Raw genomic sequence first — 19,030 nt, 5'->3', positions numbered from 1 at the left:
CTGGGAAAGTTCTGCCCAATATTTCAGGTATCTTGATTGAATTTTTCTTTGAGGAGGTAACAAGGAGGGACAATGAGGGTAGTGTATTTGATATAGTCCATATGGATTATAGCAAGGTGTTTGAAAAGGTTCCACATGGCAGTTTGTTCAGAAAAGTAAGAGCCATGGGATCCAAGGGAAAGTGGCAAACTGAATCCAAAATTGACTCCGTGGCAGGTAGCAAAGTTTTATGGTTGATGGGTGTTTTTGTGACTAGAAGACTCTTTCCAGTGGGGTTCCACAAGGTTTAGTACTAGGTCCCTTGCTTTTTGTGGTACATATCAATGATTTGGACTTGAATGTAGGGGACATGATGAAGAAGTTTGCAAATGATACAAATGTTGGTCTTGCAGTTGATAGTAAGAAAGAAATCAGTAGAGTGCAGAAAGATATCAATGGACTGGTCAGGTGCGCAGAAAATAGTATATGGAGAATTGGGAGGTCATGCATTTGGGGAAGGCAAACAAGGCAAGGGAATACACAATAAATGGTAAGAAACTGAGAAGTGTAGTGGAATAAAGGGTCCTTGAAGTGTATGCCCACAGATCCCTGAAGGTAACAGGATGGCTAGATAAGGCATCTATGAAGGCTTATGGCATACTTTTCTTTATTAGCCGAGGCACGGAACATAAGAGAAGGGTGGTTATGCTAGAACTGTACAAAACACTAGTTAGGCCACAGTTAGAGTTCTGCACACAGTTCTGGTCAACACATTAAGGAAAAAACATGATTGTATCATTTGAGTGTATAGGCTGGAGTTGCTATCTTTGGAACAGAGGAGACTGATGGGAGATTTAATTAAGGTGTATAAAATTGTGAGGGGCTGAGATAGAGTGGATAGGACGGACCTATTTCCCCTAGTCAATGACAAAGGGGCATTGATTTGAAGTAATTAGTGGAAGAATTAGCAGGGTGTTGAGAATTTTTTTCACCTAAAGGGTTGTGGGGCTCAGGAATTGATTGCTTTGAAAGGGTAGAGGCAGAACCCCTCATCACTATTAAGGACTATTATTGAAACAGAAATAAAAATAAGAAATGAAAGAGAGCAGGGGCCATTGACAATAAATTGAAGCCATCATTACAATGCTAGATAGCAGTGAGTAAAGCAAATCAGATGTTAGGATGTATTGAAAGGTTACTATTGAGTCAAAATAGCGAGTTAATCCTGTTTTGTTGCAAATTATTGATGCAAATGCACTTAAACTATGCACCACAGTTCTGGCTGCCACCATACAAATAGAGCTATATAAGTGTAAAAGGAGTATTAAAAATGAAGTAAAAGGAGCAACTATTAAAAATGAATTAATCTGCATGTATAGCAATATACACAGCATCCAAAGTAAAAGAGGGGAATTGGAGGCAATAACTCATAGCATAGTAAGGAACTAGCTGAAGTAGGTTAGGTGTACAGGAGAATTTTTTAGGTCAATATGTAAAGGGTCCTACAATGGACAACGCAGTGCTGGACCTAATTCTGGGGAATGAAGCCGGACAGATGGATGAGGTGGTGGGGTAGCATTTTAGTGATAGCGACCACAACATGGTACAATTTAAGCTTGTTCTGGACAAAGAAATAGACAAGTTGCAAAAAAATGTTTTGGATTGGGGGAGAGTGGATTTTAGTAAAATAAGGCAGGATCTGGCCAACGTAGACTGGGAACAGCTACTTGTGGGGAAATCTACAGAGGAGCAGTAGGGGGCATTCAAAAAGGAAATGGGGAGGGTACAGGCTCAACATGTTCCCTCTAGGGTGATAGGAAGGAGTAACAAGCCCAGAGAACCATGGATGACCAGAGATATTCAGGGTACGATGAGAAGGAAAAGAGAGGCTTTTAGCAGGTACAAGGGGAGCAAATCAGCGGAGGCATTAGTGGAGTACAGAAAGTGCAGGGTGGAGATTGAGAAAGCAACTAGGAGAGCAAAGAGGGGATATGAGAAAGTTCTGGCTGGTAAAAGTAGGGAAAATCCCAAGATATTCTATAAGTATATCAATTGGAAGAGGATAACCAGGGAAAGAGTAGGGCCCATTAGGGACCAAGGGGGCAATCTATGGGTGGAGCCAGTAGAGTGTTGAACAAATACTTCACATCCGTCTTCACCCAAGAGAATGAGGATGAAGGTATGGAACTCGGGGAGAGAGGCTGTGAGGTTCTTGAGCAAATTGATATAGGGGGTGACAAGGTATTGGAGGTGTTGGCAGGCTTAAAAGTGGACAAATCTCCAGGTCCGGATGATTTGTGTCCCAGACTGCTGAGGGAGGCAAGGGAGGAGATCGCATGGGCTCTGACCTAAATTTTTAATTCCTCTCTGGCCACGGGGGAGGTGCCACAGGACTGGAGAACAGCTAATGTGGTTCCACTATTTAAGAAGGGTTGTAGAGATAAGCCAGGATACTACAGACCAGTGAGTCTCACATCAGTGGTAGGAAAACTATTGGAGAAAATTCTGAAGGAGAGAATCTATTCTGCTTGGAGAGGCAAGGTTTGATCAGGCATAGTCAGCATGGCTTTGTCAGAGGGAGGTCATGCCTACAAATTTGATTGAATTTTTTGAGGAGGTGACTAGGTGTGTAGATGAGGGTAGTGTAGTTGATGTAGTTTATATGGATTTCAGCAAAGCCTTTGACAAGGTCCCACATGGGAGACTTATAAAGAAGGCACATGGGATACAGGGTAATTTGATAAGGTGGATTCAAAATTGGCTTAGTTGTAGGAGACAGAGGGTGATGACAGAAGGAAGCTTTAGTGAATGGAAGCCAGTGTCCAGTGGTGTACCGCAGGGATCTGTGCTGGGTCCCCTATTATTCGTCATTTATATAAATGACATAGATGACTATATGGGGAGTAGGATTAGTAAGTTTGTGGATGACACAAAGATTGGCCGGGTGGTTAACAGTGAGGTTGAGTGTCTTGGGCTACAGGAAGATATAGATGGGATGGTCACATGGGCAGCTAAGTGGCAGATGGAATTTAACCCTGAAAAATGTGAGGTGATACACTTTGGAAAGAATAATTTGACAAAGAAGTATTCAATGAACGGCATGACACTCAGGAGTTCTGAGGAACAAAGGGACCTTGGCGTGTGTGTCCATAGATCTCTGAAGGCGGAGGGGCATGTTAGTGGGGTGGTGAAAAAGGCATATGAGACACTTGCCTTTATCAATCGAGGCATAGATTACAAAAGTAGGGAGGTCATGTTGGAGATGTATAGAACCTTGGTGATGATCTGGAATGCGCTGCCTGGGAGGGTGGTGGAGGTGGGTTGCCTCACATCCTTTAAAAAGTACCTGGATGAGCACTTGGCACGTCATAACATTCAAGGCTATGGGCTAAGTGCTGGTAAATGGAATTAGGTAGGTCAGGTGTTTCTCACGTGTCGGTACAGACTCGATGAGCTGAAGGGCCTCTTCTGCACTGTGTGATTCTGTGATTCTTTAATTGAAACATGGCTACATAAAGAATAGGACAAGCAACTAAGTATTGCAGGTTGTAACATGACATAACAGAGAGGATAGGAAAGGAAGAATGGACAGCTATACTAATGAGAGCTAATCTAATGGCAATAGAAAAAGGGAACATAACTAACAAGGTTGGAGAAGGAAACCATATTTATTGAAATGAAAGATGGGGATATACAACAAACTACTGTATAGTGGAAAGGAAGTGGAGGAATAAATATATAAAGTAATATGTGAAATGGGTAAAGGGCATAGAATAATAGTCTCCAAATAAACTGGCAAGAAGAGGTAGCAAAAAGGGCTCTACGGAATAGAGCTTTTGCAATCTGTGCAAGACTCCTCAGTATATAAAAACCCAATGAGAGAGGGAGCAGTGCTGGTTGTAATGGGAAATAATCTAGAACAGATAAGATAAGTAAGCATAGGGGGACATCTAGGTAATAGCAAGGACCGCATAATAAATTTTAAGATAAAAATAAGATAAACTATAAAGCAAAGATCAAAGTATTAAATTGGAGGGAAAAAGCTGATTTGAAGGGACTGAGAATGGAACTAGGGGAAGCAAACAGGAAAGGTTTACTGACAGAAATAGAACAGCAGTGGGAAACATTTAAAATGGTGAGAGATAGAGTTTAGGAGAAATATATCCCACTAAAAAGCAAAAATAAACCAGTCAGTAATGACGCACCATTGATAAATAAAGGAATAAGGGCGGACTTGAAAATAAAAAGGCAAATACCAGATGCCTAGTCAGCACAGGAGAGGGTGACAAAAAGGAATACAAATAAAAGGAAAGAAATAAAAACAATTGGGAAAGCAAAGAGAAACTACAAAATTAAATTATCAAGGAATATAAAAGTAGCAAAGTATCTCCAATCACATAAATAACAAGAAAAATCAGGATAGAGATAGGGTCACAAAGGGATTCACAAGATAAGCTCAGTTAATAATGACAAAATGGCAGAGATATTAAATAATCACCTTGCTTCACGGAATTTTTAAAAAAAATTCATTCATGGGATTTGGGTGGCACTGACTAAACCAGCATTCATTGCCCACCCCTAATTGCCTTTGAGAAGGTGATAGTGAGCTGCATCCTTATCATTAAATAATATTAAATAATCACCTTTAGGAAAATGATATGATCGACATAACATTTAAAGAAGAAAACAAAACAAAATAAGGATATTTAAAATAGCAAGGTGGGGGATAAATAATAAATTAATCACATTTAGGGAAAAAAAAACCCTTGATGGATTGCATCCAAACATTAGGGATGAGAAAACAGATGCACTATTACATATATATATATATATTTTTTAAATTCTCGATATTTAAGGGAGATAGAATAGGTCCAGGGAACTACGGACCAATTAGCTTAATGTTGGTAGTGCGAATAATAATTGAATCCTTACATCCTTAAAGATGTAATAAAGAAATGTCCAGAAACTGAAAGTGCAATCGAGTAGTCAGCATAGATTCCAAAAAGGGAAGGTCATGCTTGACCAAACTTATTTCTTTCAAGAAGTAACAGAGAGGATAGATAAGGATAATGCTGTTGTGTAATATTTTGGATTTCGAAAGGCCTTCAGTAAGGTACCGCATGATAGGCTCATGACCAACATCAGAATAAGTGGAGTCAGGGGACAGGTAGCAGAATAGCAAACAGCATAGCAACTGGCCACAAAACAGAAAACGGAATATAGGGGTTGAAGATCATTACACAAATGTTGAGAAGCGCAGTTGTTCAAATATAAAAAACCAAGATTGACTCAGGAATTGGAAGTACAATTTCAAAATTTGACAATCATACTAAATTGAGAGGTATCATTAATACAGAGGAAATTATGGCAAAATATAGGAAGATAATTAACTCACAGAATTTCTTTTTTTTTATTCATTTATGGGATTTGGGTGTCACTGGCTAAACCAGCATTCATTGCCCATCCCTAATTGTCCTAGAGAAGGCGGTGGTGAGCTGCCTCCTTGAACTGCTGCAATCCATGTGATGTAGGTATACCCACAGTGCTGTTCCAGGAAGGGAGTTCCAGGATTTTGACCCAGTGACAGTGAAGAATGGGCATGTATTGGACAAATGAACAACATAGCTAAGTGTCAGCTAGTACATTTTGTTGGGAAGGAAAAAAGCCACATACACTTTGGAAAATAACTGTCTATATGGGATATAGGACAGAATCCTGTTGCAGCGGTGAGTGTCCCAATGGCAGGAATGGAAGTGGGCAGGACTTCCGCTCAGATGCAGGAAAGTTGGCCACACACAATCACGTGGCAACCAGCCAATTAGCTATGCACGGTCAAGGGGCCTGACCAATTATGTGGCGGTGCTGGGCAGAAAGTCACCAACCCTGCCATTACCTCATGGAGTCAAAGGTCCAGGCACCATACTTAAAAGGCAACTGGCCAGGAAACCACTCCCTGCAAGCCAGAATCATCATTCTTCCCGCCTCAGATGTAGATTGTGACCTTAAACTGCTGCCACCCCCTGCCCGCCTGCCACACTTTGATCCCTGTAGCTGCTGTCACCCTCCCTTCCATGTACAGCCATGCTCCAACTGCCCTGGACATCCGTCACCCGAGCTCAATGGAAAAGCATCCCACCTTCTGGAAGCTCACATTTTGGATCCCACAAAATTAGGCGCAGCTGCCTTACTCTTTACTTGCTCCCTGGAGCATCGTTAGATTCTGCCCATAGGTACAGAAGGAGTGGGGGTACAGATACACAGATCACTAAAAGTAGCAAAAGACCATTAAAAAAGCAAACAAAGCAGTGGGATTCATTTCCAGAGGGATAGAATTGAAAATCAGAAAAGTTATGTTGAACATGTATTACAAACATTCTCCAATTCTGCACACAAGAGATTCAACCTGCCCTGGAATATTGTAAAAACAAAACTTATATGTCAACCCAGATCTGGTCAGCCAAATACTCCACCTCTCATGTATGTTGAAGGAGAGACTCTGAAATATGTTGAGCACTTCCCATACCTTGGCAGCTATCTCTTTGAAAAGGCCACCATTGACAAGGAGATCCAACACCGGATCAGCTGGGCCGGCTCAGTTTTCTACAAACTACGGCAGCGAGTGTTTGACAACAAAGATATCCACATGTCATCAATTATCCTAGTGTACAGAGCAGTTGTCATCACCACACTCCTGTACTACAGTGAAACCTGGATGGTGTATCAGTGACACAAAAGCACGTTAGAGAAAATCCATCAGCAATGCCTCCACAGCATCCTCTGGATTCAATGGGAAGACCATTGACAAAAGCGAGTGTCCTTCTTGAAGCCAGCTGGACAAGCATTCAGGGAAAACTCATACAAATTTAACTATGATGTACTTGACTATGCATAGCTAATTGGCTGGTTCCTGCGTGATTGTGTGTGGCCAACTTTCCTGCGTCTGAGCAGAAGTCCTGCCCACTTCCATCCCTGCCTTTGTCACCACTGCAACAGAATTCCGTCCTATATCCCATATAGACAGCTATTTTCCAAAGTGTATGTGATTTTCTTTTTCTTCCCAACAAAATGTACTAGCTGACACTTAGCTGTGTTGTTCATTTGTCCATTACATGCCCATTCTTCACTGTCGCTGGGTCAAAATCCTGGAACTCTCTTCCTATGATGTACTGAACACTGTGTGTGGGTGGCAAAAAAGCATTTCCCCTCCCAGATCCTGTTTTCTCAACCTCAAATGGCCAACATTCTCGGGAGGACAAAGAAAATGCTTCAAAGACACTCTGAAGCCCTCGAAGTGCAGCAGCATTGATATCAATGACTGGGAGAAGCTTGGTACCGATTGTTCAAAATGGTGACAACTTGTCCATCAAAGTGCATCATGCTTTGAATCCAAACATCTTAATGATGAGACCAAGTGGCAAGAGAGAAGGAAAGAAAAGGAAGCGAATCCTGAACTCCGGATCCCAGTACCTTGTGGTACATTCTGCCCCATGTGCCCAAAGATGTGTGGGTCATGAATCAGCCTGCTCAGTCACATGAAGACCCATGGCAGAAACTTACCATCTCATATAGATGTTATTCTTGAATCAAGGGACAGCTGATGAACCAATGACAACAGACTTCCTGCAGCATGGTTACGTTTGCACAACTTTGACAAACTTTGATATAAACCTTGAAGTCTTAACACCGGCTATAATCAAATCATTTTGGACACTCACGTAAAAGGGCAATTATGCATGTTGTTTTAACATTGATTATAACACCATCAAAACACATTATAATATGTTTTTAATATTATACTTAGAGCATTTAATCTTTCACAATTTCATGAATCATTGAAATCCTAATGAATTTCACATCTGTATGATAAATTAATGAAGCAAAATTAATCTGAATTTAGTAATCAGATCACATTCGGTGATATTTGTAATGCATTAGTTTATTCCTATGAAACTCTGCTATATGCTTTTTAATGCATTCAATAGGCTACTTGCTGTAAATGGGTTAACTAATAACTAAATAACAAAGAGAATTTTCATGTCTATATACTAATGTGTTTCTTACAAAAATCTCAAACAATTTTCAATGTTTATCCCATCTTGCCTGCTTTTGGCAAGGTATTGATATTTATTGTTTATAACTCAGAATTAAATGATAAAGGATTCATACTGTAAGGGTCATATCAATACAGAAAAATTGATTTCAATATGGCTGTGATGGACATCAGAAACAGTTGATGAAATCTCAATGTGTTGCTGTATTTTTTTAAACAGAGCTTTCTTCGAGATTTACTGAAGAAAGCAAATAGACCTTTTGATGAAGTGAAGCTAGAAGAGTATACCCTGACAACGGTAAGTGAAATTCCATCAATTCGCTTTAGCAACGTTTATTGGCCGCGAAATAGTTTGTTATAGAACATTGAAGATCAGAAAGTAGTTCTTGCTGGCTCTTTGCAAGAGAGGTTTAGCTGGTCCCACTCCCTGCCCTTTCTCCCATAGCCCTGCAAAATTTTTCCTTTCAGATGCTTATCTAATTCCCTTTCAAAAACCACAAATAAATCTACCTGCAACACCCTTTCAGGCAGTGCATTCCAAATCATAACCACTCACTGCGTAAAAAGCTTTTCCCTTTGTCCCCTTTGATTCTTTTGCCAATAATATTAAATCTTTGTCCTCTGGTTTTCGACCTACCGCCAAAGGGAACAGTTTGTCTCTATCCGTTCTGTCTAAACTTCTCATGATTTTGAGCACCTCTGAATCACCTCTTAGCCTTCTCTTCTCCAAGGAGAACAAGCCAATCTTTTCCAATCTACCCTCGTAACTAAGTCCCTCATTCCTGGAACCATTCTCATAAATATTTTCTGTAGCGTTTTTAAAGCCTTCACATCCTTTCTAAAATGAAAGGGTCATCATAGCTTCCTTGCTTCTATACTCTATGTCTCTGGTTATCAAGTCCAGGATCTCATTTAATGACTTTCTCAGCCTGCCCTTGTTACCTTCAACAATTTGTGCACATTTACTTGTAGGTCTCTCTGTTCCTGCACTTTCTTTAGAATTGTTTAGTTTAGATCTTAAGTTTAGATTGCCTTTCTTCATTCTTCCTAGCAAAATATGTTACCTTGCACTTCTCTGTGATAAATTTATTCTATTACATGTGCACCCATTCCTTCAGTTTGTCTGTGTCCTCTTGAAGTCTATCATTACCTTCCTTACAACTCGAAATGCTTCCAAAGGCAGCATTTTCCCGATGGCGAGCGGGGAGGGCAGGGCCCGCTCGCCAACACGTAAAATTACACGTGGTGATGTCGGCCGGGCGTCCCGACGTCACCGTGCGTCATTTAGATTTTCGGTTCGGTGGGCGCACAACCGACTCAGCTGCGCACCTGCCGAATTGTCAAAGCCCTATTAAGGCCTGTTAAAAACTAATTAAAATAGTTAAACGAGCTGCCCGTCCAACCTTAAGGCGGGGGGAAATTTCTGGCCTAAGTTTTGTGTCATCTGCAAATTTTGAAATTGTGCCCTGGACACCCAAGTCTAAGTAATTAATACATCTCAAGTAAAGCACTGGTCCTAGTATCCCTGAGGCACACCACGGTAAAGCTTCCTCCAGTCTGAAACACAACCATTCACTACTACTCTGTTTCCTGTCACTCAGCCAACTTCGTAATCATGCTGCTAATGCCCTTTCATTCTATGCAGTGTTTTGTTTTTGTATTAGTAGTTAAACAAATTAACAGATCCATGCTGGTTTTCTTAATTAACCAATAATGGTCCAAGTGATTGTTAATTTTGTCCAGGACTATCGTGTCTAAAAGCCTTCCCACTACAGAGGTTAAACTGACTGGACAGTAGTAAAATGGATTTATCTTTACACCTTTTTTTGAACAAGGGTGCAACATTTACAATTTCCAGTGCCTAGGCACTACCCCTGTACGTAAGGAGAATTGGAACATTATGGCCAGTGCCTCAACAATTTCCATTCTTATTTCCGTCAGTATGCTCATATGCATTCCATCTGGTCCTGGTGATTGCTCAACTTTAAGAACAGCAAGCCTTTCTATAAGGTCCTCTTTCAATGTTAGCCCACCCAGTATCTCAACTGCCTTCTCTTGCACGATTTTGGCAGTATCTTATTCCTTGGTAAAGACAAATGATAAGTGCTCTTTTAGTACCTCAGCCATATCCTCTGCCTCTATGCCAGGCCTCTTTTTGGGACTGTATTTGCACCCTGACCCCTCCTCTTGCTATGCTTTTGCCATTTATATGCCTAAAGAAGAATTTTTGATTTCCTTTTCATGTTAGCTGCCAGTCTCTTCTTATAGGACTGCATCTTCCAGTTGGCGAGCGGGGGATGGGGCCCACTCACTGACGTGTAAAATGATGTGGGATGACGTCGGGCGTGCGGCCCGATATCACCCCGCATCACTTAGATTGTCAGTTCGGTCAGCTGCGCGCCTGCTGAACTGTCAAAGGCCTATTAAGGCCATTAAAAAAGTAATTAAACTGATTAATGGACCTGTCCACCCAACCTTAAGGTTGGCGGGAAGGCGGAGAGCCCAGGTGGCCTTCAGAAAAAACATGAAACCTGATCCACGGGCAGGATGAGGTTTCATGAGGGTATTAAAATTTGTATGAAATATCTAAATAAAAGAAATCGACATGTCCCAGTTCATGTGACAGTGGCTCATGAGGGGACATGTCAATAATTTTTTTTTGCCATCTTTATTTCAATGTTTGATACCTGAACCGATCTCCTGAGGCAGCACTTTGCCTCAGGGAGATCTGTGTGCTCTTTCGTGCACATGTGCGAAAGAGCGCACTTCCGACTCAGGTAATCCCCCCCCCCGCCCGCACAGGGAGCGCATAGCGCTTCCTGGTGCACGTCACACTGGGCGGGCCTTAATTGGCCCGCCCACGTAAAATGGTGGCACGCCCCCGACTGGGGACACCGATCGGGAACCCACCCACTCGCGCCCGCTCCCGCACAACCCCCCCCGATGGGGGGAAGATCGTGCCCATAGTCTATCTTTGCCCCTCTTATTTCCATTTTCACTTTCCCTCTGAACTTTTTATATTTAGCCTGTTTTGCCCTCTCCATGTAAGTATTTTTTTTTACTTCAGATTGTCCTTTTCCACAGTGGGTATAAGCTTTATGATATTATGACTATTATTCACTAAATGTTCCCCTTCTGATACTTGATCTACTTGACTTCATTCCCTCGAACCAACTCTGGCAATGCCTTCTTCTTCAGTAGGCCAGATCTAGAAAATTCTACTGAACACTCTTTCCCTTCTCTGTCCTTTACGCTATGATTGTCCCAGTCTATACTCAGATAGCTGAAGCTACTGTTATGACCAGGTGAGAAGCAATGAATTGGCTCCCCTCTATTCAGTCTCCACAGTTGGTCACAAAAAACCCAAATGTATTCACAATTTAATAAGGAGCCAATCAAACTTTTCTTGAATCAAAGAAAGAGCAAATTTATTAGCCACTAAACCAGAGGGAAAAAACTAATAAAAACATGACGTCACACGCATTGACAACCAGGTTTCAGAAAAGGAACGTTAGAGTCTAATCAAAAAGGGTCAAAGAATATACAATTAAGTGCCTTTGAATTGTCCTTGAGGCATAGACCGTTAAACGTTGCGACCGATTTAGGTTATCTGGTTTCTTGGATGCGGTCAGATGTAGAAGATGTTACAATTCTAATGAGACCTTGGTTCATTGGTAGATTCCTGGTACTTTGACTTCTTGAAACAGTTAAATCACTTGTTTCACGACTTTTGCTGGAGAATCTTGCAAATGTCTCTCTTCAGGATCTGCAGCCTATCCTGTTATACCTCATGTGTGTATTTTCTAGGGGTTTTGGGTGGGTTTGTCTGTGGCAACCATTGTTTCAATATCCAGGACTTTGCATTTTAATGTCTCTTCCCTAGACAGAGATGAGTTTCAATAGATGTCTAGACTAAGAATTGCCTCTCTCTTCACACTCTCTTGCAGTTTAAAGCTGTTTGATCTGTCTCAGTTCTAATTGCAGAGTTTGAATTGTAAGTAACTTGTGGCAGCCATCTTTAGCCAGTGTCTTTGCTACTATCTTTGTGTACAGTAGAATACGCCTAGTCATGTATTGGTACCTCTACTGTTTCATAATTCTAACCAGATAGATTCTGCCCTGACCCCTTCAAGATATCCTCTCTCTCCGGCACTGTAATATTCTCCTCTTTTATTTCCTTTTGTATCATTCCTGGAACACCTTGTATCCAGGAATATTAGTACCCACTTCTGCCCTTTTTTTGAGCCAGGTCTCCATTATTGCCATCTTCTGAATGGAGAATGCCACATGGCTTGTGCAGGGAGCAACCTAAGATGCTAACCACCCCCTGGAAATCAGCATAAGTCTGTGTGGCACCAATGATGAACAAATTATTTCCCCATGGAAAAGAACAAGAAAAGAGGAACATTGTTATGATCACCATAGAGACCGATAACTTTCTTTGAAAGAGATTAATTTCCTAGCAACCGATAGAAATAACCGAAGAAGAAGATTTCACATTTTAAGGCTTTTATTGTAATAAAAAAACTATAATCAACATATATTAAACATGACTTAACAGGCAACTAATACATCAAACTAAAGATAAAGGTATGTTCCACATTAACTAGTGCAACCGAAATAAGCCTTATGAAACATCTTTACGCCACGCTTCTGACATACTTTTAAAATTCATTCATGGGATGCGGGCATCGCTGGCTAGGTCAGCATTTATTGCCCATCCCTAATTGCTCTAGTTCAGAGAGCATTTAAGAGTCAACCACATTGCTGTGGGTCTAGAGTCACATGTAGGCCAGACCAGGTAAGGACAGCAGATTTCCTCCCTTAAAGGACATTAGTAAATCAGATGGGTTTTTACGACAATCAGCAATGGTTTTTTGGTCATCATCAGACTTTTATTTCCAGATTTTTATTGAGTTCAAATTTCACCATCTACCATGGTGGGATATGAACCCCGGTCCCCAGACCATTACCCTGAGTGTCTGGAATACGAGTCCAGTGACAATGCCACTATGCCACATCAAAAAGTAAAGTGCTTTTGGATTTCTTGTGATTGTATAATATGCTATAAAATAGAAGTTTTACTTTTCATAGTAAATTAAGTCTCAGAAAAGCATATTCATTTTGATCTGCTTCTTAAATGTCAAACTTCATTTCTGTGCAATAAAATGGCAAATTGTGAAATGTATCTCAAGCAACACAGAGCACATATGCTGTTGGAGTAAATGTGACGTAAGTCTTCAAAGCTTTTCCCCTCTAGCATTGTTATGAATGATGCAGTTGGTAAAGCTGAGTTATTTAAAAATCCCAGAGGGAAACTTTAAACAAGTGTCATAAACTATAATTTTGAGTGTTATGTTTGAGATGTGACTCTAAATTCAGGAATCAGACCACCGGTTTTTGAGATTTTACATTAAACTAAATGAAACATTTTATTAATTTACACAGGTTAAAATATATATACACATGGCTTCAAATTTCTATCATAACTTTTAACAAATTCCCAAACTAATCTCCATTAAGGCAACAGCTACACATAGACTTAACCAGGCAAAGCATTTTCACCTTACGAATTCAAAATTAGGCTCTTTCATTTTGGTTCCTGTGGAGCCAGTTGGAGGCTCACATTGCCTCTGCTCTGCACACCAAAAACTGATGAAGTTATACCTACCACTCCCGTTGAATGTTAATTCTCATCGTATGAACTACCTCTGAACTAAACCTCTCTAATAATAAAACCCCTTTCATGCTACCAATTTTATTAGTAATATAAACATATTTTTGGTATCTGTTAGATTGGCATCAGTTTTCGCCCCTCTTAAATGCTCTATTCAAAAAATGCAAATGCTCTCTATCTCTCTTACACATCAATATTAGTACACATCAAAGCACCCAAATTAGCTGACTTTAATTCAATTAAGACACACCCAGATATTAAACCTCCATTTTAAAAGAAAATATTTTCCAATAATATGATATGCATTAATAGCTTCATGACATCCCCCTCCATATCAAAAAATGAACCGTCACAATCCTAAAAGGTGGCTTCATTTTAATAACATATCTCACACTATCTCCTATACTTATTACACTATTACATTACCAGATGCATGCATTAACTTAAATATGTATATATATATACACACACAAGTCCTTGGTATCAAAAGAAATCGCTCCAGTTCAGTGTCCAGGATTTAGTTCTTTAAAAATGTCTCATTTTCCTTTAAGCTTCAAACTCTTGCCAACGCATCTGCGAACAGATTTTCTCTTCCAGATATATATATAATATGTAGATTAAATGGTTGTAATAATAAACTCCATCTGAAAAGCATTGCACTTTTGTCCCGAAATTTGTCCAAAAGCATCAAAGGATTATGGTCTGTATAAACAATTGTTTCTGATGAATTGTTTGCAACATAAATTTCAAAATGCTGCAATGCTAACACCAAACTCAAAGTCTTTTTTTTGATTGTTGAATATCTTCTCTGTTCTTCATTCAGCTTCTGTGAAAAATACCCTATCAGTTTTCAATTCCAGTTTCATCTTCTTGTAACAGTACAGCCCCAATGCCTATATCGCTTGCGTCAATGGCCAACTTGAATTGCTTGGCATAATTGGGTACTGCAAACACTGGTGTCGTAGTTAATGCAGTTTTCAAACTATCGAATGGCTTCTGACACTCTTGTGTCCATTGAAACTTCTTGTTCTTTTTTAATTGTTCAGTCAGTGGAGCAACCACTTGGCTAAAATTTGATACAAATTTCCGGTAAAACCCACTCATGCCCCGAAATCTCAAAACTTCTCATTTTGTTGTAGGCATTGGGAAATCCACGATAGCCTTGACTTTCCCATCTCTTGGAGCCACCGTACCATGTCCAATGGTATGGCCTAGATACGTAACTTGCGCTTTTGCAAATTCACTTTTAGCCAAGTTCATCACCAAATTAGCTACTTGTATTCGAGTAAATAATTCTTCCGGATGCTGTAAATGCTCCTCCCACATCTGACTGAAAACAATTAGATCATCAATATAAACCGCACAATTGCTCAGACCCGCAATTACTTTGTCAGCCTTTGAAATGTCACAGGTGCATTCTTCATACCAAATGGCATGACTTGAAACTGATATAGTCCACTTGGCGTTACAAAAGTTGATATCTCCTTTGCTCTCTCTGACAATGGCACCTGCCAATATCCTTTTATCAAGTCAATCTTTGTGATAAATTTCGATTGTCCCACTTTCTCAGTGCAATCCAACCGTGGTATGGGATATGAATCCGCTTTTGTCACGGCATTCACCTTTCGATAGTCCACACACAGTCTTTATATTCCATCTAGTTTCGGTACCAGTACAATAATTCCTACAGATTTTTCCTGCAACCTCCAACACACTGACTTGGTCTGCCCCACTTTATTATAATGAAGATACCTCAATTTTCGAATGTCACTTATACCTTCAGCACCTACTTTTTTATTCTGAGAAAAACATCCTGGGAATTTCCAGCTACTCCATCTCTTCCCTGACTACCTACCTTCTTTTCACCTTCCCACTTTTTATCCTTTTCCAATTTGAAAGCGTGACGGAAAAAATGGTTTAGCTCTATGAACTAACTCATAATCATCAGTTATCTCTGCTGCTTGTCTTATAGAGTCAACCCTCTGTTCCTCCACATGAGTTCTCACTACCAAAGGGATTGAATCTTTAAATTCTTCCAAAAGAATGACGTCCCTAAGAGCTGCATAGGTTGTCTCCATTTTTAACGCCCGTATCCACCGATCAAAATTACTTTGTTTTACTCTTTCAAACTCAATATCAGTTTTCCCAGGCTGTTTTCTTATATTCCTGAATTTCTGCCTGTATGCTTCAGGAACCAACTTTTGCGCTCGAAATAGCCTTTTTCACCACATCATAATTCCCATAATTTTGATAGCGAAGCATATACCTCATGTGCCCTACCTAACAACTTAGACTGTAATAATAATGTCCAGTTTTCCTGTGGCCATTTCATCTGTTTAGCTAGCTTCTCAAATGAGATAAAGAATGCTTCAATATCTTTTTCCTCAAAGTTTGGAAGGGCTTGCACAAATTTAAACAAATTTAAATCTTTTCTAATTGCCAACATTTTCAGTTGGAATTCTCTTTCTCTCTTTTTCTTTCCTCCTTCTCCATCTTCACAATTTCTAATTCCATTTTAATAGCCATTTCTCCGCCCTTTGCTTCGAATTCAAGCTTTTTCATTTGTAACTGAAGTCTTACTACCTCCAGTGATGACTCGCTAGTGTCAGGTTTCACTTCCAACTGTAGATGCTGTGCTATACTTTTAACTATATCTAATTTCCTAACCCCAAATTTAACTTATCTGCCAACTCTGTTAACTTCCTTTTGGTTATTTTCTCCAACCCAATCAGAGTTATCTCTTCTACTCCCAGACAAGTCTTAGCAATTGCCAAAGCCATCTTGCAGTCTCACCACTACTAAAATACCTCACCAACTCCTGAATTCGAAGTGCCTCTTGTACTCGTAAGCTTAAGATTCACCAATTCCTAACCAATCAAGGAATTAGAAATGTAATTTATCCCGGCACAGGCCCCAATTGTAATGACCGATGCAGTTGGTAAAGCTTAGTTATTTAAAAATCCCAGAGTGAAACTTAAAACAACTATCATAACCTATAATTTTAAGTGTTATGTTTGAGATGTGACTCTAAATTCAGGAATCAGACCACCAGTTCTTGAGGTTTTACATTAAACTAAATGAAACATTTTATTAATTTACACAGGTTTATATACATGGCTTCAAATATCTACTATCATAACTTTTAACAAATTCCCAAACTAATCTCCATTAAGGCAATAGCTACCCATAGACTTAACCAAACACCAGGCAAAGCATTTTCACCTTACAAATTCAAAATGAGGTTCTTTCACTTTGGTTCCTGTGGAGCCAGTTGGAGACTGACAGCTGCCTTTTGATCTCACATTGCCTCTGCTCTGTACACCCGAAAATTGCTGAAGTTGTACCTACCACTCCCATTGAATGTTAATTCTCATTGTATCAACAATTGCTGAACTAAACCTCTCTAACAATAATACCCCTTCCATAGTGCCAACTTTATTAGCAATATAAACATATGGCTTTGTATCTGCTAGATAGGCATTGGTTTTCACCCCACTTCTTGAATGCTCTATTCAAAAAATGCAAATGCACGCTATCTCTCTTACATATCAAAACTAGTACACATCAAAGCACCCAGAGTAGCTGACTTTAATCCAATTAAGACACACCCATAGACTAAACCTCTATTTTAAAAGAAAAATATTTGCCAACAATATTATATACATTAATAGCTTTATGCCAAGCACTTAATTATCCTTGTGATTCTTGAAGCTCCACGGATTCTCAACTCAGGGAACACCGCCCCCCCCCCCTAGCCCGCACAGGGAGTGCACAGCACTTCCAGGTGCGTGTCATGCTGGGCGGGCCTTAATTTCCTGCCCACATAAAATGGCGGCGCGGACCCAATCGGGGTCACCAATTGGGTCCATGCCTGCCCCGGCACAACCCTCCTGATAGGGGGAAAATTCTACCCCATGTTACTGATGGATTTATACATTGTTACTTGGCACATGACTGTGAATGTGGCAACCCAGGATACATATTCATATAACAATTAGTTCCTATCTCTTTACAAATAATATAACAATACATATTCGGCGTGTATTAAATGTATTTAATCTTATTCATGAAGTTATGGTTACTGCACATGCCCAATTTCAATCTTGCGGCCCACTGAGATGAGGGAGGGCCATTCATGCGGCCCATTCACTCGCCTAGTTTGCCCATCACAGTATTAGTGAATGTCATTTTAGACAAAACTAAAGCTATCCTAATATGGACCTGAGTATATACTGAGAAGCTTTTAACTTGGACTTTTCAAAGCTAGGAATGAAAACAATAACATGAATAATGAATGTAATGTTAATTGTAACTTGAGCCAAATTATTTAATGGAGAGATTAATTAATACTCATGCTTTCAAGGACAACATTTCAATAAATGTCAGGAGGTTGACTATGAGGTGGCAATATTGAGAAAAAGCTTTGATACTGAATGAACAATATATCAGGCAATTCAAATGGAGGTAAATATTGGAATATGCTGATCTAATGAAGATATAGGGATCGATGAATCATCAGGTATGCACAAATAATTGCTATTCTGCAAGATTTCCAGGTGCACACTTACTGCGGTAAACCATATTACGAACAGAAAATAATGCACCTTATCCATGTAAGTGGAACAGATTATTAAAGGGTTGTTGGTAGTGAAGACTGCTATCAAGCAGGAGTGATGTGAATATTAACAGTAATTATGCAGGCCATATGCACAGCAGTTAGGCCATCTCTCTCATGAGCATTCACACTGGTTCAAGCTCCAGGTAGGAAATAAGGCTGACTTTGGCTGATTAGATAATGCTCAGGCATCCAAAATAATGGTATTTCAATCATGGTAATTAAGGCCTGCTGTCCTACGCCCAGGAAGATCATTTGCTCTCAGGAAATGGTGGCCAGCAGGACTGGCAGCTATGTAATGAACTAAAGGAGTTATTGAATGACAGTAATGTCAGTAAAAAGCTATGCTTAGAAATAGGCCTGCACAAGTGCTTGCAGGGACCATCTCAAAGAATCAGACTCCCAGAGACAACATAGGGGGTCACGTGGCATTATTACAGATTGGGCTGCAGAAGCAAGGAATTCAATATCTGATTCCTGGGGATTTCACCCCAGATGAGTAAGCAGCCATCACTGCTAATCCTTAACCTAGAGACACAGAGGTGCCTCAGGGAGATTAGTTTTAAGTTTTAACAGTTCAATAAGGCCTTGAATAAATTTTTATGACATATCCCCTCATGTGAAACTGTCACATGAGCTGGGACATGTGCATTAATTTCAGTAAAAATTTTTGAGAAAAGTTAAAATCATTCATGAAACCTCATCCCGC

At 40.0% G+C, this 19,030-nt stretch overlaps 1 protein-coding gene across 1 annotated transcript in view; it reads left to right on the top strand.

The window, feature by feature from the left end:
* Nucleotides 1–19,030, top strand: part of calb1 (calbindin 1) — a 100,079-nt gene that overhangs the window by 52,964 nt on the left and 28,085 nt on the right. Inside the window, exon 6 of the mRNA XM_078540720.1 lies at nt 8,250–8,327. Within this exon, the coding sequence (XP_078396846.1) occupies nt 8,250–8,327 (78 nt within the window). The remainder of the gene's footprint in view (nt 1–8,249; nt 8,328–19,030) is intronic.

This window comes from Cetorhinus maximus, chromosome 4 (genome assembly GCF_964194155.1).
Source record: "Cetorhinus maximus chromosome 4, sCetMax3.hap1.1, whole genome shotgun sequence".
Taxonomy (NCBI): Eukaryota; Metazoa; Chordata; class Chondrichthyes; order Lamniformes; family Cetorhinidae; genus Cetorhinus; species Cetorhinus maximus.
Note: the sequence above shows the minus strand (reverse complement) of the source record. Positions and strands in the feature narration are given on the sequence as shown.